Below are 26,553 nucleotides of genomic sequence, written 5' to 3'. Positions count from 1 at the left end.
GACAGTTCATTAGAAAGCAGAAACATCACTTTTTTGACAAAGGTCCATATAATCAAAGCGGTGGTTTTTCCAGTAGTCATGTACAAGTGTGAGAGTTGGACCATAAAGAAGGCTGAACGCTGAAGAATGGTTGCTTTTGAATTGTGATGTTGGAGAAGACTCTTGAGAGTCCCTTGGACTGTGAGGAGATCAAATCAGTTAATCCTAAAAGAATCAGCCCTAAATATTAATTGCTAGGACTGATGCTGTAGCTGAAACTCCAGTTCTTTGGCCACCTGATGCAAAGAGCTGACTTATTTGAAAAGACACTGATGTTGAGAAAGATTGAAGGCAGCAGGAAAAGGGGACAACAGAGGATGAGATGGTTGAATGGCATCACTGACTCAAAGGACATGAGTTTGAGCAAACTCCAAGATATAGTAAAGGACAGGGAAGCCTGGCATGCTGCAGTTCATGGGATCTCAAAGAATCAGACATGACCTAATGACTGAACAACCACTACTCCTTTTGGGGGTTGTGTGATAGCTCAAATTAAGCTTAGGTTTAGTACATGCCTATAAATGGAAATAATTTTCGGTAGGGAGGGGAATAATATAGACATGTTTCTCTGTATTTACTTTTCATACTTCCTGTTGTATCCCTAGTACATCAATACTGCTTGCTTTTTATTTATAGAGAAGAAGTGGACAAGATGATATTCTGAGCATATCTGGATGCTGCTCCAGGTCCACCCTCAGACTGACCCAAAATGTCTGCAGTGGGACTCAGGAAACTGCCATCTTCTTCCAGATTGCCCTTAATGTTCATTTTAAGCAAGCCAGACATATTCAGTACTGGTGGGGGTGCACAGTAGTACAGTATAATTTTCTTTATCTTTTCCCTATTCTTTACGTTTCAAGGAGTTTCTTTGATAATTATAAAGATGATAGCAAATTCAACACCCGTGTATGATTAAAAAAAAAAAAAAAACTCTCCAGAAAATGGGCATAGAAGGAGCCTACTGCAACATAATAAAGGTCCTATACATAAACCCATGACAAACATTTTTCTCAACAGTGAAAAATTGAAAACATTTCCTCTAAGATCAGGAACAAGACAAGGGCACCACTCTTGCCACTATTAAATATAGTTTTCGAAGTCCTAGCCATGACAATGAGAGAAGAAAAAGAAATAAAAGGAATCCAGATTGGAAAAGAAGTAAGACTCTCACTGTTTGCAGATAACATGATATGATACACAGAAAAATCTAAATATGCCATCAGAAAATTAACAGAGCTGTTCAGAGAACTTAGTAAAGTCACAAAATAGAAAGTTAATACACAGAAATCCTTTGGATTCCTATACAATAATAACAAAATATCAGAAAGAGAAATTAAGGAAAGGATCCCATTCACACTGCAAGAAAAAGAATAAAGTACTTAGGAATAAACCTACTTTAGGATACAAAGACCTTTTTGCAGACATCTCCAATACTGATGAAAGAAATCAAAGACAGCACAAACAGATGGAGAGATATACCATGTTCTTGAATGGGAAGAATCAGTTCTGTGACAATGACTATACTACACAAAGAAATCTGTAGGTTCAATGCAATCCCTATCAAATTTCCAATGGCATTTTTCACAGAACTATAACAACAAAAATTTACAATTCGTATGGAAACATAAAGTACCTTGAATAGTCAAAGCAAATTTTAGAAAGGAAAACAGCTGGAAGAGCCAACCTTCCTGACTTCAGACTATACCAAAAAGCTACAATAATTGAGACAGTATAATACTGTCACAAAACCATACATATAGATCAATGGAACAAGATAGACCAGAGGTAAACCATTCACTTTTGGTACCTTATCTTTGACAAAGGAGGTAAGAAAGTAAAGTGGAGAAAAGACAAGTTCTTCAATAAATGGAGCTGGGAAACTGGACTTAAATTAGAACATTTTCTTTTTTTTTTTAATATATTTTATTTTAGTTTTTTATTTTTTAAATTTTAAAATCTTTAATTCTTACATGCATTCCCAAACATGAACCCCCCTCCCACCTCCCTCCCCATAACATCTTTCTGGGTCATCCCCATGCACCAGCCCCAAGCATGCTTTCTAACGGTACTGCTGCTGCTACTAAGTCACTTCAGTCTTGTGTGACTCCTTGCAACCCCATAGATGGCAGCCCACCAGGCTCCCCCATCCCTGGGATTCTACAGGCAAGTACACTGGAGTGGGTTGTCACTTTCTTCTCCAATGCATGCATGCATGCTAAGTCGCTTCAGTCATGTCCACAGGATACTCTAGGCAAGAGTACTGAACTAGGTTGCCATTTCCTTATCCGTCCTAATGGTATAAACATAAATAAACTCAAAATGGATTAAATATATAAATGTAAGAACAGAAACTATAAGACTCTTAGAGGAAAATATAAGCTTAACAAACATTGACATAAATCATAGCAAAATCTTCTTTGGCCCACATTATAGACTAATGGAAATAATAATAAGTAAATGGGACTTAATTAAAGCAAAAGAAACTATGATCAAGATGAAAAGAAAGCCTTCAGAATGGGAGAAAATAATTGCAAACAAAGCAACTGATAAAGGATTAATTTTCAAAATGTGCAAACAGCTCATGCAGCTCAATATCAGAAAACAAGCCCCAATCAAAATATAGCCAGAAGACCTAAACAGACATTTCTCTAGAAGACATCTGTAATGGCCAACAAGAATATCAAAAGATGTTCAACATTCCTTATTATTGGAGAAATGCAAATCAAAACTTCAATGAGGTATCACTTCATATCTGTCAGAATGTCCATTAACAAAAAATCTAAAAACAATAAATGCTGGAGAGGATGTGGAGCAAAGGGAACCCTCTTGTACTGTTGATGGGAATGTAAATTGATTCATCTGCTATGGAGGAAAAACTAGAAATAAAACAATAGTGTCATGATGTATTGAGTCATTTCAGCCATGTCTGACTCTGTGTGACCCTATGGGTTATAGCCTGTTAGGCTCCTCTGCCTATGGGATTCTCCAGGCAAGAATACTGGAGTGGGTTGCCATGGTCTTCTACAGGGGATCTTCCCAACCCATGGATTGAACCCACGTCTCTTAAGTCTCCTGCACTGCCAGGCCGGTTCTTTACCACTAGTGCCAGTATGACCCAACAATCCCACTACAGGGCATATATCTTGAGAAAACCATAATTAAGAAAAAACGTAACTGAAAGAATATGAAAAATAATATATATATATAGTGTATATGTAAATGAATCACTCTGATATACATCAGAAACTAACATAGCATTGTCACTCATCTATACTTCAAAATTAATTAAGCAATTAAACATATATTATATTAAAAAAAAGACATACGTACCCAAATATTCATTGCAGCACTAATTACGATAGCCAGGATATGGAAGCAACATAGATGTCCATTGTCAAATGAATGGATAAAGAAGTGGTTCATATATACTATGGAATATTACTCAGCCACAAAAAGAATGAATTTGAGTCAGTTGAACTGAGGTGGCCAAGCCTAGAGCCCATTATACACAGTGAAGTAAGTCAGAAAAGAAAAACAAATATCATATATTAATGCATATATATGGAATATTAAAAAATGGTAGTGATAAACCTATTTGCAGGGCAGGGATAGAGACACAGATATAGAGAATGGACTTGTGGACACAGTAGTAGAAGAATAAGGTGAGGTGAATTCAGAGAGTAGCTTTGAAATATATACATTACCATGTGTAAAACAGATTGCTGGTGAGAAGTTGCTATATAATAACATAGGGAGCCCAGCCTTATGTTCTGTGGTGACCTAGAGAAGTGAGATGAGGGGATGGGAGGGAGCCTCATGAGGGAGGGAATATATGTATGCTTGTAGCTGATTCACATTGTTGTATGGCAGAAAGCAACCCAAAGTTATAAAGCAATTACTCTGCAATTAAAAATAAAAATTAAAAAAAGAGATAATTCCAAGAAAGACAATAGTATGAAATATCTTTCTAATCATATATTGACTTATTTTCAGGACATAATTTATCCTTACTCTGTGAAAATTCAAGGTTAGTCCACCTTAATTAACATACTAAAACTTGTCTTAGAAAAGTATTTCTAGCTTAATGTCACTTAATTCAATCTCTGATTCGCAGGCTTTAACTCTGCATCTCCACTTATTTGGTGTCCAAAGAGAACAATGTCTCCTAAGAAGAGCTTGGTGGGACACAATGGCATATAGGCACCAAAAGAGCAGACAGATCATCTTCTTAAAATTCTTCCACGTCGGTGTCCTGGGTCCCACTTGTTGGGTTAGAATCCTTGATGTCAGTTTTTCAAAGAAATTAAAAATAGTAAATGTCTGGAAAGTATTTAGAGGATAAATCCTTTGGTTCATTCTTCATGCTATTGCATGCAAGGTAATTATTTAACATTTATCTCTCATCATGTACTTGACCCTATGGGCTCTTGTTTATCAAGAGCTGCTATCCTCTAGGACATACTCAAATGCCCATAGTGATCATTGGGCAACATAAATAAGTGAGATAGGTGAGGTGTGATGGAAATGGTGTGGACATTTGGGGGCAGTGTCCTGGGTATCTCTGGAAGGGTGTACAAGATAAATCAGGTGATGCTTGCCTCGAGGGGAGAAAACAATGGGAATCAGGGAAAGGAGAAACAGGATACAAAATTCACTTTGCACTCTTGTGCTTTTTGGTATTGTTTTAAATTTATAAGTAAAAAAAAAAAAGGATTTTTAAATTGAAATAACATACACTTTGGACAATCACATCAAATGCTACATCTTGGATGAGGTACAATGGTTATGATGTGGGCCCAGGAGCTAGTCTAGAGTAGCTTCCCATAGAAATAGGAAGCTAAGTTACATTTGCAATCTTAAATTTTCTAGTAGTGAAAAGTTACATGTAAAAGAAAAAAAAACAGAAAAAAATAAGAACATATTTTGTTTAATCCTATATATCCAAAATATTACTTCAATATGCAACCTATGCAAAAATAATAATGAGATGTTTGACTTCACTTTTTATAATGTCTTTGAAATTCGGTATGTATTTTACACTCAAAGAACATATCAATTCAGACTTGCTGCATTTCAGGTATGCAATATCCACATGTGACTGCCTTATTGGACAGGGTACCCTAGTCAGTGTTCTTTTCTAACCTGTTCTTTCTCATAGTTTCATATTAAGGATTGAGCAAACTGGGCAGCTGTTGGAGAAGCTAGACTCAGGAGCACTAAACACCCCAGGAATAAATTAGGAGCATGGTATTAGTAAGTTGTATCTGCTTCCCACATGCATACACAGTTCACTATCTGTTCAGGTTTTTATTTGCCTCTCCTTTTATTTTTTAGTGATTCATATAGTAAAATTTATGAAGCAACCATGCATGAAAGTAGACAAATGACAGTCACCTAGGCTGGTGTTTAGAATCTACTGTCCTTGAAGCTCAGATATGCATTGCCTAGCACTATTCACTAATGATGTATAACTCCCTGTTATCTAAATTATAAACTTTTTAATACTCCTCCTAAGAAGTTGGCTGAATCTGAAAATCATGAAATAAAATGAGAAGATAAATTACATAAAAGTGGGAAACCTTTTTTCTCACAGGTATATTGGTGAATACAAATGGGAAAACTCCCAAGTGCTGCTATCCCACTGCTTCTTCTCCGCCCAGGAATAGATAGCCTTTGTTTCATACATGAAAGCCATTTATTTTGTATTAATTAAAGCATTAATTAAACTGTCTTGTCACTTAACAACTGTGCAGTTTACATTTCATATTGTCCAGTTTTTATGTGTTTTGCAATTTTCAGTGGCTCTGCAACCATAATGAACCTTTCCTGTGACATGGAAGGAAGACTTAAGGTCTTTGGCTGATAAGTAAATATAATCCACAAGTCAAATTCAAGGACGACTTGCACAATCCAATATTTTATTGGATTCATACTGTTGTCATTGACTGCTGTAGCCCCTAAAAAGTGAGGGGTGACTGTGAAAAAAAAGACACCAATTTCTAGAAACAGAATGGGTCCTTTCTAGAAACAGGCAGTCAAGACAGTTAGGTTTTCTGACTAGAGGTCGCATCTAGATCTACGGTGATGAATGTATCAGCATCAATCTCATCTGTCAAGCCTATGTGTCTGTTGCTGTGCATGCATTAACAACTTGATCCTTGCTGCTGCCTTGAGAGACAGATATATATATATATATATATTTTATTATCACCATTTTGATGAAGAAACTGAGGCTCAGTGAGGGCAAATATGTCACCGAACTGTGAGTGTCAGAGATGGTAAATGTGAAATAGCCCATGTGGACTGCATACACTGGCTTTGAGGAGAGAGAGATGACTTCTATTCAGGAGCACCAGTGATGTTTCCAAGAGGAGCTGTCACTGAAATGAGCCTTGGGAATGGGCCTTGGGGATGTCCATACATACTTAGGATAGCAGAGACCTGGGGATGGGAAAATATAAGAGGTGCAAAAGGGAATGGAAGAAAGAACTAGTATTCCTAGAGTGACTGAGACAGGAGCAAGGGTGGGATGACATGGGGAACCTGTGACCGAGGTGTGACAGACTTCTAGCTAATGCCTTACACAGATCATCTCCTTTTATTGTTTGTAAAATCTGTGACGTTTTCTCCATTATAGATAAAGAAAACATAGGCTCGGAGATGTTCAGGGATTTTTTGAGGCTGCACAGTCAGCGAGCAAAGAAGGAAAGATTTGAGGGCATATCTGTCCCACTCTTTCCAATATACTGTGAAATTATGTTAGAAAAGTACACTTTTCTTAAAAAAAAAAATTCCTTTGATCTATATTTCTGTCTTTGTGCCAGTACCATACTGTCTTAATGACTGTGGCTTTGTAGTAGAGCCTGAAGTCAGGCAAGTTGATTCCTCCAGTTCTGTTCTTCTTTCTCAAGATTGCTTTGGCTATTCGACGTTTTTGTATTTCCATACAAAATAGAAAGCCCAGAAATAAATCCACACACCTATGGACACCTTATCTTCGACAAAGGAGGCAAGAATATACAATGGAGTAAAGACAATCTCTTTAACAAGTGGTGCTGGTGAAATGGTCAACCACTTGTAAAAGAATGAAACTAGATCACTTTCTAACACCACACACAAAAATAAACTCAAAACGGATTAAAGATCTAAATGTAAGACCAGAAACTATAAAACTCCTAGAGGAGAACATAGGCAAAACACTCCCCGACATAAATCACAGCAGGATCCTTTATGATCCACCTCCCAGAATACTGGAAATAAAAGCAAAAATAAACAAATGGGATCTAATTAAAATTAAAAGCTTCTGCATAACAAAGGAAACTATAAGTAAGGTGAAAAGACAGCCCTCTGAATGGGAGAAAACAATAGCAAATGAAGCAACTGGCAAACAACTAATCTCAAAAATATACAAGTAACTTATGCAGCTCAACTCCAGAAAAATAAACGACCCAATCAAAAAGTGGGCCAAAGAACTAAACAGGCATTTCTCCAAAGAAGACATAGGGATGGCTAACAAACACATGAAAAGATGCTCAACATCACTCCTTATCAGAGAAATGCAAATCAAGACCACAGTGAGGTACCACTTCACACCAGTCAGAATGGCTGTGATCCAAAAGTCTATAAGCAATAAATACTGGAGAGGATGTGGAGAAAAGGGAACCCTCTTACACTGTTGGTGGGAATGCAATCTAGTACAGCCACTATGGAAAACAGTGTGGAGACCTCTTAAAAAATTGCAAATAGAGCTGCCTTATGACCCAGCAATTCCACTGCTGGGCATACACACCGAGGAAACCAGAATTGAAAGAGACATATGTACCCCAATGTTCATTGCAGCACCGTTTATAATAGCCAGGACATGGAAACAACCTAGATATCCATCAGCAAATGAATGGATAAGAAAGCTGTGGTACATTTACACAATGGAGTATTACTCAGTCATTAAAAAGAATACATTTGAATCAGTTCTAATGAGATGGATGAAACTGGAGCCGATTATACAGAGTAAAGTAAGCCAGAAAGATAAACACGAATACAGTATACTGACACATATATACGGAATTTGGAAAGATGGTAATGATGACCCTGTATGCGAGACAGCCAAAGAGACACAGATGTATAGAACAGACTTTTGGACTCTGAGGGAGAGGGAGAGCATGGTATGATTAGGGAGAATGGCACTGAAACATGTATACTATCATGTAAGAAACGAAGTGCCAGTCTATGATCAATACAGGATACAGGATGCTTGGGGCTGGTGCATGGGGATGATCCAGAGTGATGATATGGGGTGGGAGGTGGGAGGGGGATTCAGGATTGGGAGCTTGTATACACCCGTGGTGGATTCATGTCAATGTATGGCAAAACCAATACAGTATTGTAAAGTAAAATAAAGTTAAAAAAAAAAAAATCCCTGCTGCCATGTCCTGTTCTGCTATACTGATTCTTCTGATTTGCCACATTTCTGTATCTCTCTCTCCTCTCTAATGCTTATCATTATACAAACGACCATTGCCACCACTGCAAACCCTCTTCTCCCTCTTCCCCAGTCTTTGACTAATAGAAATAAATCTAAAAATCACCAATGAGTAAAAGCCCCAAATAAATATTTCAGTGGTTGACAGTACCTATTAGAATCTCATCTTAGAGATGATATGATAAATACTGCAATAATAACATTATCTCAGAAATATATGGCCCAATTTTATGCAACTGATATTATATTTCATGGCTCCAAAGCATCATTTACATGAGCCAATTTGGATCCTTAATATAGTAAAATGCCTACTGAAGGAAGGCTGTGCAGTGTGTGTGCGCTGTGAAGGTGAAGATTATTTGTAATGGATCCTAAAATTATCTCTCTGGGTATTCAGGATGGGGAAGCAAATAGTACCATTCAATTTCAAATGAATGACTCAAAAGTTATTTGTACAATTGATGTAGCTGATACTAGAAGAGCATATTCACAGATGAATTTGAGCAAATTAAAGGCAGTGCTATGCTCCTGTTTTCTATAGGGAGAAGGCCATCTTAAACTCAGAGGGCCAAAAAGAAATCATCCAATTCTTTCACACATGCCTTCCCTGTTCTGCTTCTATCATCCTACCAACTGAAAACTTATGCAGATTTCTTTTTAATGAGGTGATCTCAGAGCACCTTTCTATTATGCGACCCCCTACTGGTGACTCAGAAGGTAAAGGATCTGCCTATAATGAGGGAGACTGGGTTTTCATCAACCTCTGGGTTGAGAAGATCCCCTGGAGAAGGGAATGGTTACCCACTCAAGTATTCTTGCCTAAAGAAATCCATGGACAGAGGAGCCTGTCAAGCTACAGTCCATGAGATTGCACAGTGTCAGACACGACTGAGTAATTAATATACCTTTTTAAAAAGAAACTGTAATAGGGCAAAACCTCCTTTACTAGTTTCTTCTAACTGTCCCCCCCAACCCACACACACAAGAGGAATTCTCCTCATCTTTGTCTCTGACATACAATCATTCAACAATTATTTTAAAAATCTCACCTCCCCAAAGTCTCTATAATCTGTCCCCTTCTCTCTGCATGCTGATACATAGTTCTGTTCCTATATCCCTACATTTTATGTTGTTATTTCCTTCCTACCCCTCACTCACTGCCTAATTTAAACATTTATTTTACTGTATTTTCTCAAATCTCAGATGTCATAGATTTTTTAAATGCACCATGATTTTATGTCTCACAATGAAAATAAAAAATAATACAAATAAATTGACAAGCACCATCATTATAGAACACATCACAAACAGATATTAAAATATGAAAAGAAAATGTATATCTTTAAAATTGACACACAGTTTCTCAACTAAACACTTAGAATTGTCTCCTAATTGCTCATAGGGCGAGAGCAGCCCCTACACAATCAGACAATGAGTTATGTCTCCTTTTCCTCTGACTCGAGGTGGTAATGAATCAGGTGTAATGTAAACGATGGGAGTTGCAGATGAAGTTTTGCTCACTCATCCATAGCTCACCTCTGTTGTGGGTGCCTGATTCCTAACAGGCCATAGACATACTGGTCCATGGCCTGGGGTTTGGGGACTCCTGCTTTATAGACATGGTGATGAAGCTGTCTTGTCCAGAATTCCCATGGCATCCTGTCTAAAAACACATACATGCTGCTTTGTAATTATCAGCCTATGAATTCCCCTCCAAGGACTATGAGGAATTTTAGGACAGGCTTCATGTCTTATTCACCTCAATACTCCAGGTCCTTGGCACAGGGCAGGTCCTGGGCTAGATACTATTGAATCCAGATGAGGACTGTATGGTGCTCATAGCTTCTGGTAACAGCAACTAGAGGGCAGCGTGGAACCATTCGGTTCAATCATTTGCTCAACTATGTCTGACTCTCTGTAATCTCATGGACCACAACAAGCCAGGTCTCCCTGCCCATCTGCAACTCCTGGAGCTTATTGAAACTCATGTCCATCGAGTTGGTGATGCCATCCAACCATCTCATCCTCTGTTGTCCCCTTCTCCTCCCACCTTCAATCTTTCCCAGCACCAGGATCTTTTCAAATGAGTCAGATCTTCCATTAGATGGCCAAAGTATTAGAGCTTCAGCTTCAACATCAGTCTTTCCAAAGAATATTCAGTACTGATTTCTTTTAGGATAGACTGATTGGATCTCCTTGCAGTCCAAAGGACTCTCAAGAGTCTTCTTCAACACCACATTTCAAACGCATCAATTCTTCGGTGCTCAGCTTTCTTTATAGTCCAACTCTCACATCCATACATGACCACTGGAAAAACCATTGCTTTGACTAGACGGACCATTGTTGGCAAAGTAATGCCCCTGCTTTTTAATATGCTAAGTTGGTCATAGCTTTTCTTCCAAGAACCAAGCATCTTTTAATTTCATGGCTTCAGTCACCATCTGCAGTGATTTTGGAGCCCAAAAATATGAAGTCTGCCACTGTTTCCATTGGTTCCCCATCTATTTGCCATGAAGTGATGGGACCAGATGTCATGATATTAGTTTTCTGAATGTTGAGTTTTAAGCCAACTTTTTCACTCTTCTCTTTCACTTTCATCAACAGGCTCTTTAGTTCTTCTTCACTTTCTGCCATAAGGGTGGTGTCATCTGCATATTTGAGGTTATTGATAGTTCTAGCAATCTTGATTCCAGCTTGTGCTTTATCCAGCCCACTAGGAATTGCTGTTCTCCAGGAATATAGGTTGCAGAGATTAAAGGAAGCCAGCCTCCTGTGGGCAAACTGGCTGATAGCCTCACAGGCTATAAAGCTCCACAGGCGCCTCACTATTCTGCAGGAGCTCCTTTGAGGATGCTTCTCACATCTCCCTGTCCCTGGTCAGCCCACTCACTATGTGTTTCCAGGTGGCTGCCTCAGAACTTTAATAGGAGCCAAATGCTCTTCCCAGCTTTCCATCCAGGGCAGAAGGGGGAGGCCATAGAGAGGGGAAAATATTCCTCCTTAACATCTCCATTCTCATTTCTAATAAAAACAGCCTTGCCATGAACTGCCTGAAGTATAATTGCTTCACTTTGAAATACAACAGGTAGCAGCATCAATATTTGATTTTTTTATAAAAGGCTGTTTGAACACTTTTAAATATTAAAGGTAAAGGCAAATACTCAGATTGCCTTTTCATCTTAGCAGCTGAAGCATTTTAAATGAAAAAATGATGCTAATGAGCAGAATAAGACTGCCCAGCAAATGGTATCAGGTTACAATAAACCAAAATCATTTTGAGGTGGGAGAGGGGAGCAAGGGGTGGCAAGCAATATCTGCACCAGGAAAGTTTTCTGTTCATTATCTCTTTAATGAGAGATATACAGTGGAACCCTGCCAGAGTAACTTACTTTTAGTTCATTGTGGGCTGTTTAGCTCCATCAGTGAGTGGTCTGGGACAGGATCTGAGGAAACCTCACAAATTACCTACACAACTTCCTAAATAATGAGCCCAATATGTCAATTTCCAGTGATCAAAATAATGCAATTCAATAAAGCACAGTTCTTTTTGTAAGGAAATACACTTTTAATATGGAGAACTGCAGAGTCCTGGTCCTCCTGAGATAACTACGGGCCGGAGTTAATGAAGGCATGGAGCTGTACTTACTATCTGGAGATGTCCCATGGGGTTTGTGTGGCAGAGAGTATCTTTCAAGGACTATAAATTCCTTCATTACATTTCCATTACTGCATCAATGTGGCAATCTCTGATTTACTTGTAAAAAGAAGGCTGGTTATTCCTAAAAGTTAGTATTTAATGCTAATGAATGCTTGCAAGTCAGATAGCTGTGTCTGTGTGTGTGTGTGTCTTGGGCTCAGGCAATCCACCAGGAAAGTCAGGAAGCTGTGAGGGCTCTAGGAAAGGTTTCGAGGGGCTGAGTTGACTCAAGCCAGACAGACAAATACATACCTGGAAAAGTCAAGAATATATAGTCTGAGAGCCCTAAAATCATACTTGAATAAAGAAGCTGAGGTTACTACTAGGTAAGTAGTATCAAGAGCAAAATCTAAACTGAAGATGCATGGAATCTTTTACTTAAGGTAAGTGAAACTCAATAAAAAAACAGGAGTGCTGGATGGGAAAAGAGTGCAGGATCTAGGTTGGGAAGCAAGAAAAGATGCTTGGAATTCATACTGATTTGGAGTTGCCCATACAGTGTATGAAGAACCAGGCACTTAGTGGTGATGGGGGCAAGGGCAACCCAGCCCAGTGAGTATCGTTTTAAGAAGTTCCACATTCAGTAGCTCGTTTAAGAGCAAGGGCTTCATGGTCAGGCTTGCTTGATTCTATAATCTACATTCAAGAGTGAAAAGATAACTATTTGATTTTAAATACAGAAGTAGATGGAATAAATTTTTCACAAGTCTCCTTGCAGGAGTAGTTGATCCTCTGACATGCTGCCCAATCATATTAGGAAGCTCTGATTTGGAGGGGAAAACCAGATATGAGAGCTGAGTTCACTAGCATCCTTCAGCTTGGCTCTAGGGGAGAGGACAGGTAACATAGAGGAAAGAGAACAGCTCTTAAAGTCAGGTTCAAGCTGATTTATCTGTTCTTAGCTGGGTGGTATTGGGCAGGTTGCTCAACTTAGGTGTAGTTTCCTTAAATGGCATTTAGTTTGTTTGGCAGTCTATCCATTTCAAAGGAGATTGGAAGATAAATAAATAACAGTTTGCTAATTTTTGCTTTTTGTCTTTTTATTTCTCTAAAACCAGAGAGAAGAAAAAATAAAAATCATAATTCTTTCCCATGAAGCAATTCTTACCTTGAGAGGAACTTACTTAGGAAATAAAGAAAATGAAAGAGAAAGTAAAATCACTCAGCTGTGTCTGACTCTATGTGACCCCATGGACTATAGCCTACCAGGCTTCTCCGTCCATGGGATTTTCCAGACAAGAGTACTGGACTGGGTTGCCATTTCCTCCTCCAGGGGATCTTCTCCACACAGGGATTGAATGTGGGTCTCCCACATTGCATACAGATGCTTTACCATTTGAGCCACCAGGGAAGCCCCAATTAAGATTGCTATTAATTCAAATAACTTGGAAGTAAATTTGTGGAAAAGGAATATTTCAATAAGTCAAAGGGTTGTAATAATAATACATTAATTGGGGTGTTTATTTAAGGCGAGAAATTGATTATGCCAAATTCAAATTATTGCCAGAAGTCCCTGATAGGCAACACTGGCAATGCCTATCAATTTTTCTTGTCCTTGAAATGAGATTTTCCTGGTTGTCTAGAAGTTATGGGAGGTGGCTTGACAAAGATTTCCCAGATTTAATTTTAAAAATATATATCTTTTCAGTTTTGATACTTATCTTGGTCTTTACTAAATTCAACTAATGTACACTGGATATTTACTATCTGTAAGTTTGTTTTATATGTTATGTCATTTAATCATCATGATTAGATGAAGATTGTTTAATTATGACACTACATTTTTAAAGATGAAAAAACTGAGGCTCAGGTAGGTTAAGAACTTAAACAGAGGGACAGCAAATAACAGGAGAAGGGAGCACCATATTCATGCCTATGGATGGATTCCATGTCTCCCTTCTTTAGTGTATTTCATTTCTCTTCCTCAGTGATTTCTGGATTTGATCCTCTTAGATATTTAAATAATCTTTAAATTTGGGAATAAGTTTAGGTTTAGGGAAGAGTTGCAAAGAGAGAATAGAGAGTTATTGTATCAGTTCAGTTAAGTTCAGTCGCTCAGTGGTGTCCGACTCTTTACGACCCCATGAATCGCAGCAAACCAGGCCTCCCTGTTCATCACCAACTCCCGGAGTTCACTCAGACTCACGTCCATCGAGTCAGTGATGCCATCCAGCCATCTCATCCTCGGTCGTCCCCTCCTCCTCCTGCCCCCAATCCTTCCCCGCATCAGAGTTTTTTCCAATGAGTCAATTCTTCGCATGAGGTGGCCAAAATATTGGAGTTTCAGGTTTAGCATCATTCCTTTCAAAGAAATCCCAGGGTTGATGTCCTTCAGAATGGACTGGCTGGATCCCTTTGCAGTCCGAGGGACTCTCAAGAGTCTTCTCCAACACCACAGTTCAAAAGCATCAATTCTTTGGCACTCTGCCTTCTTCACAGTCCAACTCTCACATCCATACATGACCACAAGAAAAACCATAGCCTTGACTAGATAGACCTTAGTTGGCAAAGTAATGTCTCTGCTTTTGAATATGCTATCTAGGTTGGTCATAACTTTCCTTCCAAGGAGTAAGTGTCTTTTAATTTCATGGCTGCAGCCACCATCTGCAATGATTTTGGATCCCCAAAAAGTAAAGTCTGACACTGTTTCCCCATCTATTTCCCATGAAGTGATGGGACCGGATGCCATGATCTTTGTTTTCTGAATGTTGAGCTTTAAGCAAACTTTTTCACTCTCCTCTTTCACTTTCATCAAGAGGCTTTTCAGTTCCTCTTCACTTTCTGCCATATGGGTGGTGTCATCTGCATATCTGAGGTTATTGATATTTCTCCTGGTAATCTTGATTCCAGCTTGTGTTTCTTCCAGTCCAGCATTTCTCATGATGTACTCTGCATAGAAGTTAAATAAGCAAGGTGACAATATACAGCCTTGACGTACTCCTTTTCCTATTTGGAACCAGTCTGTTGTTCCATGTACAGTTCTAACTGTTGCTTCCTGACCTTCATACAGATTTCTCAAGAGGCAGGTCAGGTGGTGTGGTATTCCAATCTCTTTCAGAATTTTCCACAATTTATGGTGATTCACACAGTCAAAGGCTTTAGCATAGTCAATAAAGCAGAAATGGATGTTTTTCTGGAACACTCTTGCCTTTTCCATGATCCAGCAGATGTTGGCAATTTGATCTCTGGTTCCTCTGCCATTGCAAAACCAGCTTGAACATCAGGAATTTCATGGTTCACATATTGCTGAAGCCTAGTTTGGAGAATTTTGAGCATTACTTTACTAGCATGTGAGATGAGCGCAATTGTGCAGTAGTTTGAGCATTTTTTTGGCATTGTATTTCTTTGGGATTGAAATGAAAACTGACTTTTTCCAGTCCTGTGGCCACTGTTGAGTTTTCCAAATTTTCTGGCATATTGAGTGCAGCATTTTCACAGCATCATCTTTCGGTATTTGAAATAGTTCATCTGGAATTCCATCACCTCCACTAGCTTTGTTCACAGTGATGCGTTCTAAGGCCCATTTGACTTCACATTCCAGGATGTGTGGCTCTAGATGAGCGATCACACCATCATGATTATCCGGGTCGTGAAGAACTTTTTGTACAGTTCTTCTGTGTATTCTTGCCACCTCTTCTTAATATCTTCTGCTTCTGTTATCCCCACCCACATTTCTTTAATGTTCACATATATAACCACTGTACACTTGTCACAGCTAAGAAATTAACATTGGTTCATCACTACTACTAAACTATAGGTTTTATTTGGATTTCATCAGATTTTCCACTTGTGCCATTTTCCTGTTACAGAATTCAGTCTAGGATCAGTGCAGTTCAGTTGCACAGTCATGTCTGACACTTTGCAAACCGTGGATTGCAGTCTGCCGGGCTACCTTATTCATCACCAACTTCCAAAGCTTGCTAAATTGCATGTCTATCAAGTCGATGTTGCCATCCAACCTTCTCACCCTCTGTCATCCTCTTCTGCTCCTGCCTTCAGTCTTTTTCCAGCATCAGAGTCTTTGCAATGCATCAGATCTTCGCTTCGGGTGCCCAAAGTATTAGAGCTTCAACTTCAGCATCAATCCTTCCTGTGAATGTTCAGAACTGATTTCCTTTGGGATTGACTGGTTTGATCTCATTGTTTTCCAGGGGACTGTCAGGAGTCTTCCCCAACACTACAGTTAAAAAGCATCAATTCTTTGGCTCTCAGCTTTCTTTATGATCCAATTCTCACATACATACATGACTACTGGAAAAACCATAGCTTTGACTAGGTGGACCTTTGGCAGCAAAGTAATGTCTCTGCTTTTTAATATGTTGCCTAAGTTTGTCATAGCTTTTCATCCAGGAACAAAAGACTTTTAATTTCATGGCTGCAGTCAACATCTGTAGTGATTTTGGACCCCAAGAAAATCAAGGTGTCAAAGTTTCCATTGTTTTTCTGCCTATGTGCCATGAAGGAACAGAACAAGATTCCATGATTTTTGTTTTCTGATTGTTGAGTTTTAAGCCAGCCTTTTCACTCTCCTCTTTCACTTTCATCAAGAGGCTCTTTAGTTCCTCTTCACTTTCTGTCATAAGGGTGGTGTCATTTGCATACCTGAGGTTATTGATATTTATCTGTGAAATCTTAATTTCAGCTTATGCTTCATCCAGTCTGGCATTTCACATGATGTATGCTGCACATAAGTTAAATAAGCAAGGTGACAGCATAGCCTTAACATACTTGTTTCTCAATTTGGAACCAATCTATTGGGATTGTAATAAAAATTGTCATTTTCCAGTCCTGTGGCCACTGCTGAGTTTTCCAAATTTGCTGGCATATTGAGTGCAGCAGTTTCACAACATCATCTTTTAGGATTTGAAATAGCTCTAATTCCGTCACCTCCATTAGCTTTGTTCATAGTGATGCTTCATGAGGCCTAAAGGACTTTGCACTCCAAGATGTCTGTTTCTAGGTGAGTGATCATGCTATTGTGGTTATCTGGGTCATGAAGATCTTTTTTGTATAATTCTTCTGTGTATTCTTGCCATCTCTTCTTAATAGCTTCTGCTTCTGTTAGATCCATACCATGTCTGTCCTTTATTGAGCCCATCTTTGCATGAAGTGTTCCCTTGGTATCTCTAATTTTCTTGAAGAGATCTCTAGGTTTTCCCATTCTATTGTTTTCCTCTCTTTCTTTGTATTGGTCACTGAGGAAGGCTTTCTTATCTCTCCTTGCTATTCTTTGGAACTCTGCATTCAGATTGATATGTCTTTCTTTTTCTCCTTTGTCTTCAGCTTCTCTTCTTTTATCAGCTATTTGCAACACCTCTTCAGATAACCGTTTTGCCTTTTTGCATTTCTTTTTCTTGGAGATTGTTTTGATCACTGCCTCCTGTACAATGTTACAAACCCCTATCCATAGTTCTTCAGGCACTCTATCTATCAGATCTAATCCCTTGAATCTATTTGTCACTTCCACTGTATAATTGTAAGGGATATGATTTAAGTCATATCTGAATGATCTAATGGTTTTCCCTACTTTCTTCAATTTAAGTCTGAATTTGACAATAGGGAGTTTATGATCTGAGCCACCGTCAACTTCTGGTCTTGTTTTTGCTGACTATATAGAGCTTCTCCATCTTTGGATAAAAATATATAATCAGTCTCATTTTGGAATTGATTATCTGGTGATGTCCATGTGTAAAGTCATCTCTTGTATTGTTGGAAAAGGGTTTTGCAATGACCAATGCATTCTCTTGGCAAAACTTTTTTAGACTTTACCCTGTTTTATTCTGTACTCCAAGGTCAAACTTACCTGTTACTCCAGGTATCTCTTGACTTCCTACTTTTGCATTCCAGTTCTCTATGATGGAAAGGACATCTTTTTTTGGTGTTAGTTCTAGGAGGTCTTGTAGTTCTTCATAGAACCATTCAACATCAGCTTCTTCAACCCTAGTGGTTGATTAGCATCATTGTTTTTGAGATTGCACCAAAGTACTACATTTTGAACTCTTTGTGGACTGTGAGGACTAATTCATTTCTTCTAAGGGATTCTTGCCCACAGTAGTAGATATAATGGTCATCTGAATTAAATTCACCCATTCCATTTCATCTTAGTTCACTGATTCTTAAAATATTGATGTTCACTCTTGCTGTTTCCTGTTTGATTGCTTCCAATTTACCTTGATTCATGGACCTAACATTGCAGGTTCCTATGAAATATTGTTTTTTACAACCTTGGGCTTTACTTCCATTAACAGTCGCATCCACAACTGGACATTGTTTTCACTTTGATTCAGCCTTTTCATCCCTTCTGGAGCTATTTCTCCACTCTTCTCCAGTAGCATATTGGACACCTACCGATCTGGGGAATTCATCTTTCAGTGTCATGTCTTTTTGCCTTTCATACTGTTCATGGGGTTCTCAAGGCAAGACTACTGAACTGGTTTGCCATTCCCTTCCCTTCTGCTCCCTTCCCAGTGGACCACATTTTGTCAGAACTCTCCACCATGACCTGTCCATTTTGGGTGACCCTACACAACATGGCTCATAATTTCATTGAGTCAGACAAGGCTGTGATCTAAGTGACTATGAGTTTTAATTTGTTTCAATTTCATTTGGGAGATGATTAGCATAGGGATAAATTTAAAGGCTAATCTTTTTGTATGCTGTACTCACTTGTAGAGATAAACTAGGTTTTTGCCTTTTTTTTTTTAATTTTGGTTTTGGTAGAAGTGATTCTGAAAACTTATTGCAAATGATAGTTTCATTTTGTCTAGGAATGTTGGTTTGCTTTTACCGTGACAATGAAGGTTTGAAATTGGGATTCAGCTTTCAAAAGTAACTCTCCATCACTGTCTTCTTTCAAGAATGGAAAATTTCAAGACAGTTTTGGGCTCTAGTATTCACTGCACCAAACATTTCTGAAGATTCCACACTTGCCTATAAATAAGACATTCCATCATTTTTAAAATGTCAAATCTTCCGATAAATTGAATTTCATAAAATATTGCTCTATTGATCTTAGTGCATATCTTTCTATTGAAAATTTCTGACTGGGACTTTTCTGTTGTGTACTTACACAGATAGCGACATTTATGATGTCAGGTCCTTGACTCAAAATTCAGAGTCTGGCATTACAACAAATCCAAACTGATCATAGGGACATTTTCCTCACTGCTGCCACATTAACTTTGTAGTAAAATTTCTTTAATGTTTTTAAAATAATGTAGAGATGAGCCTTGTGAGTCTACACTGTGGTTTGTACATAGAACATAGTGGGTATGTAATTTGTGCTTCCTTTTGTCTTAGAAGAAAAGAAAGTCAAACTTGTCTCAGAACTCAACTTTGAGAGATCATTGCATTTAGAAAAAGGCTATTGAGGAAAACTGATGACAGGACCAGACTGAACAGGGAAAATTCAAAACAAACTGTTTCTTTCCACAACAACTTTCCCAGGGCTGCTCTCAAAATAGTCTGCAGTTATGTGCAGGTTCTTTTTATTTTTTATTTTTAAAAGAAAATAACATTTTCATATCTTTATAATGAATGCCATCTGTTCTTGCCACTTGTTAGGGCAACTCAATGAGAAAATATTATTTGGATTATTGTTGTTATTCAGTCACTCAGTCATATCCAACTCTTTGTGATCCAAAGGACTGTAGCACACCAGGCTTCCATCCCTGTCCTTCACTTTCTTGGAGTTTGCTCAAACTCAGGTCTGTTGAGTCAAACATCCAACATCTCATCCTCTGTTGCCCCCTTCTCCTCTTGCCCTCAATCTTTCCCTACATCAAGCTCTTTTCCAGTGAGCTGGCTCTTTGCATTGGGTGGCCAAAGTATTGGAGCTTCAGCTTCAGCATCCATCTACCAATGAATATTCAGAGTTGATTTCCTTTAAGATTGACTGGTTTCATCTCCTTGCTGTCCAAGAGATTCTCAAGAGTCTTCTCCAACACCACAGTAAGAAAGCATCAACTCTTCAGTGCTCAGCCTTCTTTATGGCCCAAATCTCACATCTGTACATGACTACTGGAAAGCCATAGCTTTGACTCTATGGGCCTTGTCAGCAAAGTGATATCTATGCTTTTATTATGCTGTCTAGTTTTGTCACAGCTTTTCTTCCAAGGAGCAAGTGTTTTTGTTTGTTTGTTTTGATTTGATTTGTTTTTTAATTTCATGGCTGCAAGTCACTGTCTACAGTGATTTTGGAGTCCAAGAAGATAAAATCTGTCACTGTTTCCATTTCCCCCCATCTATTTGCTCTGAAGTTATGGGACCAATTACCATGATCTTCATTTTTGTCCGCTGAAGTTTAAGCCAGATTTGTCACTCTCCTCTTTCACTTTCATCAAGAGGCCCTTTAGTTTTTCTTCAGAAAGTGATATCACTTTTTTAGAGTGATATCATGTGCATATCTGAGATTATTGATATTTCTCCCAGCAGTTTTGATTCCAGCTTGTGCTTCATCTAGCCCAGCATTTTGCATGATGTACTCTGCATATAAGTTAAGTAAGCAAGGTGACAATATACAGCTTTAACATACTCCTTTCCCAATTTTGAACCAGTTAATAGTTCTATGTTCTGTTGCTTCTTGGCCTGCATACAGGTTTCTCAGGAGGCAGGTAAGGTGGTCTGGTATTCCAGTCTCTTTCAGAATTTTCCACAGTTTTTGTGTTTGTGTGTGTGTGTGTGTGTGTGTGTTTGTGTGTGTGTGTGTGTGTGATGCACACAGTCAAAGGCTTTAGCGCAGTCAATGAGACAGAAGTAGATGTTTTTCTGGAATTCCTTTGCTTTTTCTATGATCCAATAGATGTTGCCAATTTGATCTCTGGTTCCTCTGCCTTTTCTAAGTCCAGCTGTATATCTGGAAGTTTTGTTTCACATACTGTTGAAGCCTAGTTTGAAGTATTTTGAGCATTACCTTGAAAGCATGTGAAATGAATACAATTGTGCAGTAGTTTGAACATTATTTGGCATTGCCTTTATTTGGTATTGTAATGAAAACGGACCTTTTCCAGTCCTTTGGCCACAGCATTATCTTTTAGGATTTGAAATAGCTCAACTGACTAGTATTAATATTTAGCTTGTTCATAATCTTTTAAAATGGTGAATGGCTTTCTTTGGGATAATACCCCAGGATCCATTGGATGCTAAAGGGATGGGAGCACTAAAAGGGGAGTTTTGCCACCATTAGCCAAAATGTGTCCTTTATCCAACATACTATGCTGTCTCCATGCTCTTTCTTCACTGGGGTGGACTCATGTGCTTCACGGCAACCTCAAGAGCAAACTCCTGTGGGTGGCCCACACATAGATGTGGGATTGAAACCACACAGCTGTACTCCAGGGGACATGCAGCTAAGGAAGAAAAGCTGAAATCACTTCTCACAGTTGCCCAAGAAATGAACTGACACCCCTGTGACTGTCCGTGTAAACTCATTGCCTACAGAAGATCTAAATGGACAATGAATGCTCTTGCAATCAAGATGCAAATAGCTTTAAGCTTTAGTATCTGGGGACTTTGTGGGCACATACACATGAGGGTTGGGCAAGGACAGAGTCAGAGTTGCCCCCCATAACACCAACAGCAGGTTCAGATCCATGATTGTTGCAATCCTGAGATTAGACTTCAATTGAATCTATACTGGTGGCCTGGTGAAAATAACACCTACAGTCAATTGCTGGTAAATCATAGTTAAGGTGGGACTGAGAGAAGTCCCAACAATAGTATAATCTGAGAGCTCACACAAGTGAAAGGTGACAACAGAATATACCCACAGTTGAACAGCTCCACAAAAGGAACACTCAGCACCTTCCCTCCCAGTTGGAGCCCCAGTTTCACCTACCTATCACTGCAGATCAGAAACACAAAGAAACTGATATGAAGGCTTCTACTCCAAAAACTAGGGAGCAGAACCCACCCCTGACAGGGCAGTGACAACCACATAGTGAAAGAAGAGGCCCTTCTCAATGTCCAGAGCAAGCTTGGGTCACAATATGTCATGCCTCCTACAAAGGGGATAATGGCCAGCATAGACTGAGTAAAGAGGTGGCAGGCATATCATTAAAACAAACAAACAAACAAACAAAAAAACACAAAAAAACACCTCACACCAAAAAATATTAAACCCTACACAGATGTGTTCCCACATAAAATAGTCTTCCAAGGAAGTCTGAAGATCTGATATCAGGCAGAGCAACCCCAGAGCATTTAACATTGAAGACAAATAGATCCTGAGTGCACGAACTCCACAGGGCTGGGTGAAACAGAAACTCCGCTCTTGGAGGATGCACACAAAGTCTCATATACACTGTAACCCAGCACAAAGAAGTATCTGCATAGGAACCTGGGCTACACCTACCTAAGGGTCTTAGGGGTTCTCCTGGAGAGGTGACAGTCAACTATCACTCACGGCGAGGGCAAGGACACTGGTAGCAGAAGCTCCAGGGGATATTGATCAGAGTGAGATCTCCTAGAGGTCCACATTTCAGCACCAAGACCAGGCCATCCCTAAACCTACAGGCTCAAGAGCTAGAAAGCTTCAGACCAAAAAACCACCAAGCCAGGAACACAGCCCCACCCATCAAAAGACAGGCTGCCTAAAGTCATACAGAGTTCACAGCCACCTCAAAAACACCATTTGACACTTCCTGCCTATCAGAGGGACAAGATCCAGTTCCACCAATGAAAGGGCAGGAACCAAGAAGCCTACACAAACCCCTGGATCAATCTCACCTAGCAGGAGCAGACATCAGAAGAAAGAGGAATTATGATGCTGCAGCCCATGGAAAGTAGACCGCAAACACCAAAATTCAGACTAATGAGTCAACAGAGAAATATGCTTCAAACAAAGGAACAAGGTAAATATGTGGAAGAATAGCCAAATGAAGCAGAGATAGGCAATGTATCCGAAAACAAATTCAAAGAAATAATAATAAAGATGATCCAAAATCTCAGAAAAAAATGTGAAAGCACAGAAAGTTACAAGATACAAGAAAAGTTTAACAAAAGTTAGAAAATTTAAAGAACAAACCAACGGAGATAAACAATACAATAACTGACATGAAAAATATACTAGAAGGAGTTAATCGCAGAATTACTGATGCAAAAGAATAAGTGAACTGGAGACAGAGTAGTAGAAATCACTGCCACAGAATAGGATAAAGAAAAAAGAAAAGAAAAGAAATGAGGACAGATTCACTCAGAGATTTCTGGGACAATATCAAACGCATTAACATTTGCATTATATTGGTACCAGAAGGATAGAGAAAGAGAAAGGGTCTGAAGTAGTTATAATCAAAAACTTCCCTAATGTGGGAAAGAAAATAATCAGTCAAGTCCAGGAATTGCAGAGTCCCATACAGGATAAACCCAAACAGAAACAAGTTAAAACACATATTCATCAAGCTAACAAAAATTAAACACAAAGAAAAAATTATTAAAAGCAGCAAAGGAGCGGTCAGAATCTGGGGGAGTCAACCGCGCCACCTATCTCTGGCAGCCTGCAGTGGTATAAAGGAGGTGGCAGGAAACTGGTGTTTGGTCGAATTCATCACTCTTATAGTCGCGTGGGGGTGTTCACAATCAAAATTAACAAAGTAAAAAACAAACAAAACACCAAGATGTCTGTTGATCCAATGACTTATGAGGCCCAGTTCTTTGGCTTTACACCACAGACTTTCATGCTTAGGATATACATTGCCTTTCAAGACTACCTGTTTGAGGTGATGCAGGATGTTGAACAGGTTATTCTAAAGAAGCTGGATGGCATCCCAGACTGTGAGATTAGCCCAGTCCAGATTCGCAAGTACACAGAAAAGTTTATTTGCTTCATGAAAGGACGTTTTGATAACCTTTTTGGCAAAATGGAGCAGCTCTTCTTACAGTTGATTTTGCAGATTCCCCCAAACGTCTTGCTTCCAGAAGATAAATCTCAGGAGACACATTCTTACAATGAGGAAGAATTCCACTTTCTCCAAAAAGAAATTGAACAATTACAGAAGAAGTATAAGACTGAATTGTGCACTAAGCAGGCCCTTCTTGCAGAATTAGAAAAGCAAAAAATCGTTCAGGCCAAACTCAAACAGACATTGTCTCTGTTTGATGAACTTGAAAATGTTGGCAGAGACCATGGGGCTAGTGATTTTAGGGAGGGCTTGGTGTTCCTGATCCAGAACTCTGGAAAACTCCGGAATATCAGAAAGAATGTGGAAAAGGAAAGCAAACGATTGAAAATATCTTGATTTATTAATAGGAAAAGGAGTTTCTCAAAAGGTGGACTGGTACGGGATTTATATCGATGATATTCTTAATCCTAGTGAACTGCATAATTTGGGGATGGTTTCTTTTTTCATGCTTTCTTATATTTCACATCCTCCTGTTTTAGTCCAGTCTCCTGAAGCATCTATGTTTTATGTTGAACTAATCTTTGAAGCATCTATGCTTAGAGGTCTGTAATGGGTGGAAAGGGATTCTTGGTTCATTAAGAACCCATTTGGGGACATGACTGAAGAAGTTAAGCTTTCCCTGGCCATTCAAAGATATTTGTAAAAGTTTTACCTTGGTCATCAGTTCTTTATAAACTTGACCTTTTTGACTTGCTCTTTGGATGAAACGAAATGACACAAAGGTTAAGTGGGTGTCTTCTTTATTAACCAGCCACCACATTGTGGGACAGCCAACACAGACTGCTTGTTCTTGCCCAGCAAGTTTTCTTCTTACATGAGGAAGTTAATAACTAGCTGAAAGAAGCAAGTAGCAGAAAAAACAACCATGACCTTTAGAAAGAAGAAAGAAGTTGTTTGTTTCCAAGATAAATCCTTGATGATGTTAAAGAGTTTAATGTCTTAGAGCCCAGCAATGGAAGACATGGGACAAAAAATGAATCATCTTACTGGCATAGAAAAGGAAGCCTGGAACATACTGAATTGCAAAGATTATAAAAACTGACTATTAGGTATATGTACCATTTTTTGTGTGTGGTCATATTTCAGTTAGTTTTGGATTCTGTCTTTAACCTAATATTTAATTAACTTATTTATTCACAGTCATAGAAAGTCTGAGTGATAAATTTTAGCTGTATTTTGTGCTTAAATTCGATGGAACTTAATATTTCCTTTTGTAACTAATCCATGTAAAATGTTAGATCACCCATGGAAAGGGGAGAAATGGCAATAGCTGCTCCTAAGGTATTACTTGGTTTCCATGTCTTCCTAAAGAAGAGAATTTGAAGTTTTTCCTTTATATAGAAGTGTAACTCAGGGTATTCATATTTGCAATTAAATATTCATCAGTATATTAAAAAAAAATAAAAGGAGCAAGGGAAAAATCAGCTAATAACATACAAGGGAATCCACATAAGGTTAACAGCTGAACTTTCAACAGAAATTCTGCAGGCAAGAGTGGAGTGGCAGAATATATTTATAGTAATGAAAGAGAAAAACCTACAACCAAGAAAATTCGGTACCACCAGATGAGCTTTCGGAGAAGGCAATGTCACTCCACTCCAGTACTCTTGCCTGGAAAATCCCAGGGACGGGGGGAGCCTGGTGGGCTGCCATCTATGGGGTCACACAGAGTCAGACACAACTGAAGTGACTTAGCAGCAGCAGACCAGCTTTGCAACAAATGCTAAAGGAACTTCTCTAGTCAGGAAATACAAGAGAAGGAAAAAACTTATAAAAACAATTAAAATGGTAATAGGAATATAAATATTGATAATTACCTTAAATGTAAATGGATTAAATATTCAAACCAAAAGACACAGAATGGCTCAATGGATACAAAAATAAAATCTGTATATACGCTATCTGTGAGACCCATTTCAGACCCAGGGACACACACAGATTGAAAATGAGGGGAGAGAAAAAGATATTCCATGCAAATGGAAGTCAAAAGAAAGTTGAAGTAGCAATACTTTTATCAGACTAAATAGACTTTAAAATAAAGACTGTTAAAATAGAAAAGAAAGGACACTACATAATGATCAAGGGATCAATCCAAGAAGATATTAAAATTCTAAATAATTATGGACCCAACATAGGAGCACCTCAATACATAAGCTAAGTCATATCCGACTCTGCTTGACCCCATAGAAGGCAACCCACCAGGCTTCCCATCCCTGGAATTTTCCAGGCAAGAACACTGGAGTGACTTGCCATTTCCTTCTCTAATGCAGGAAAGTGAAAAGTGAGAGGGAAGACACTCAGTCATGTCCGACTCCTCGCGACCCCATGGACTGCAGTCTACCAGGCTCCTCCGTCCATGGGATTTTCCAGGCAAGAGTACTGGAGTGGGGTGCCATCGCCTTCTCTGACCTCAATACATAAGGCAAAGGTTAATATGTAAT

General features: G+C 38.8%; 2 protein-coding genes across 2 annotated transcripts in view; one reads left to right on the top strand and one right to left on the bottom strand.

Moving 5' to 3' along the window:
* CA10 (carbonic anhydrase 10) overlaps nucleotides 1–26,553 on the bottom strand; it is a 568,264-nt gene that overhangs the window by 217,575 nt on the left and 324,136 nt on the right. The window lies entirely within an intron of this gene.
* On the top strand, nucleotides 23,663–24,765 carry LOC101117679 (protein MIS12 homolog). The gene has a single exon (XM_027963811.2). It carries the CDS (start codon nucleotides 23,828–23,830, stop codon nucleotides 24,446–24,448), a length of 621 nt encoding a protein of 206 aa, XP_027819612.1. The 5' UTR covers nucleotides 23,663–23,827; the 3' UTR covers nucleotides 24,449–24,765.

This window comes from Ovis aries, chromosome 11, assembly GCF_016772045.2.
Source record: "Ovis aries strain OAR_USU_Benz2616 breed Rambouillet chromosome 11, ARS-UI_Ramb_v3.0, whole genome shotgun sequence".
Taxonomy (NCBI): Eukaryota; Metazoa; Chordata; class Mammalia; order Artiodactyla; family Bovidae; genus Ovis; species Ovis aries.
Note: the sequence above shows the minus strand (reverse complement) of the source record. Positions and strands in the feature narration are given on the sequence as shown.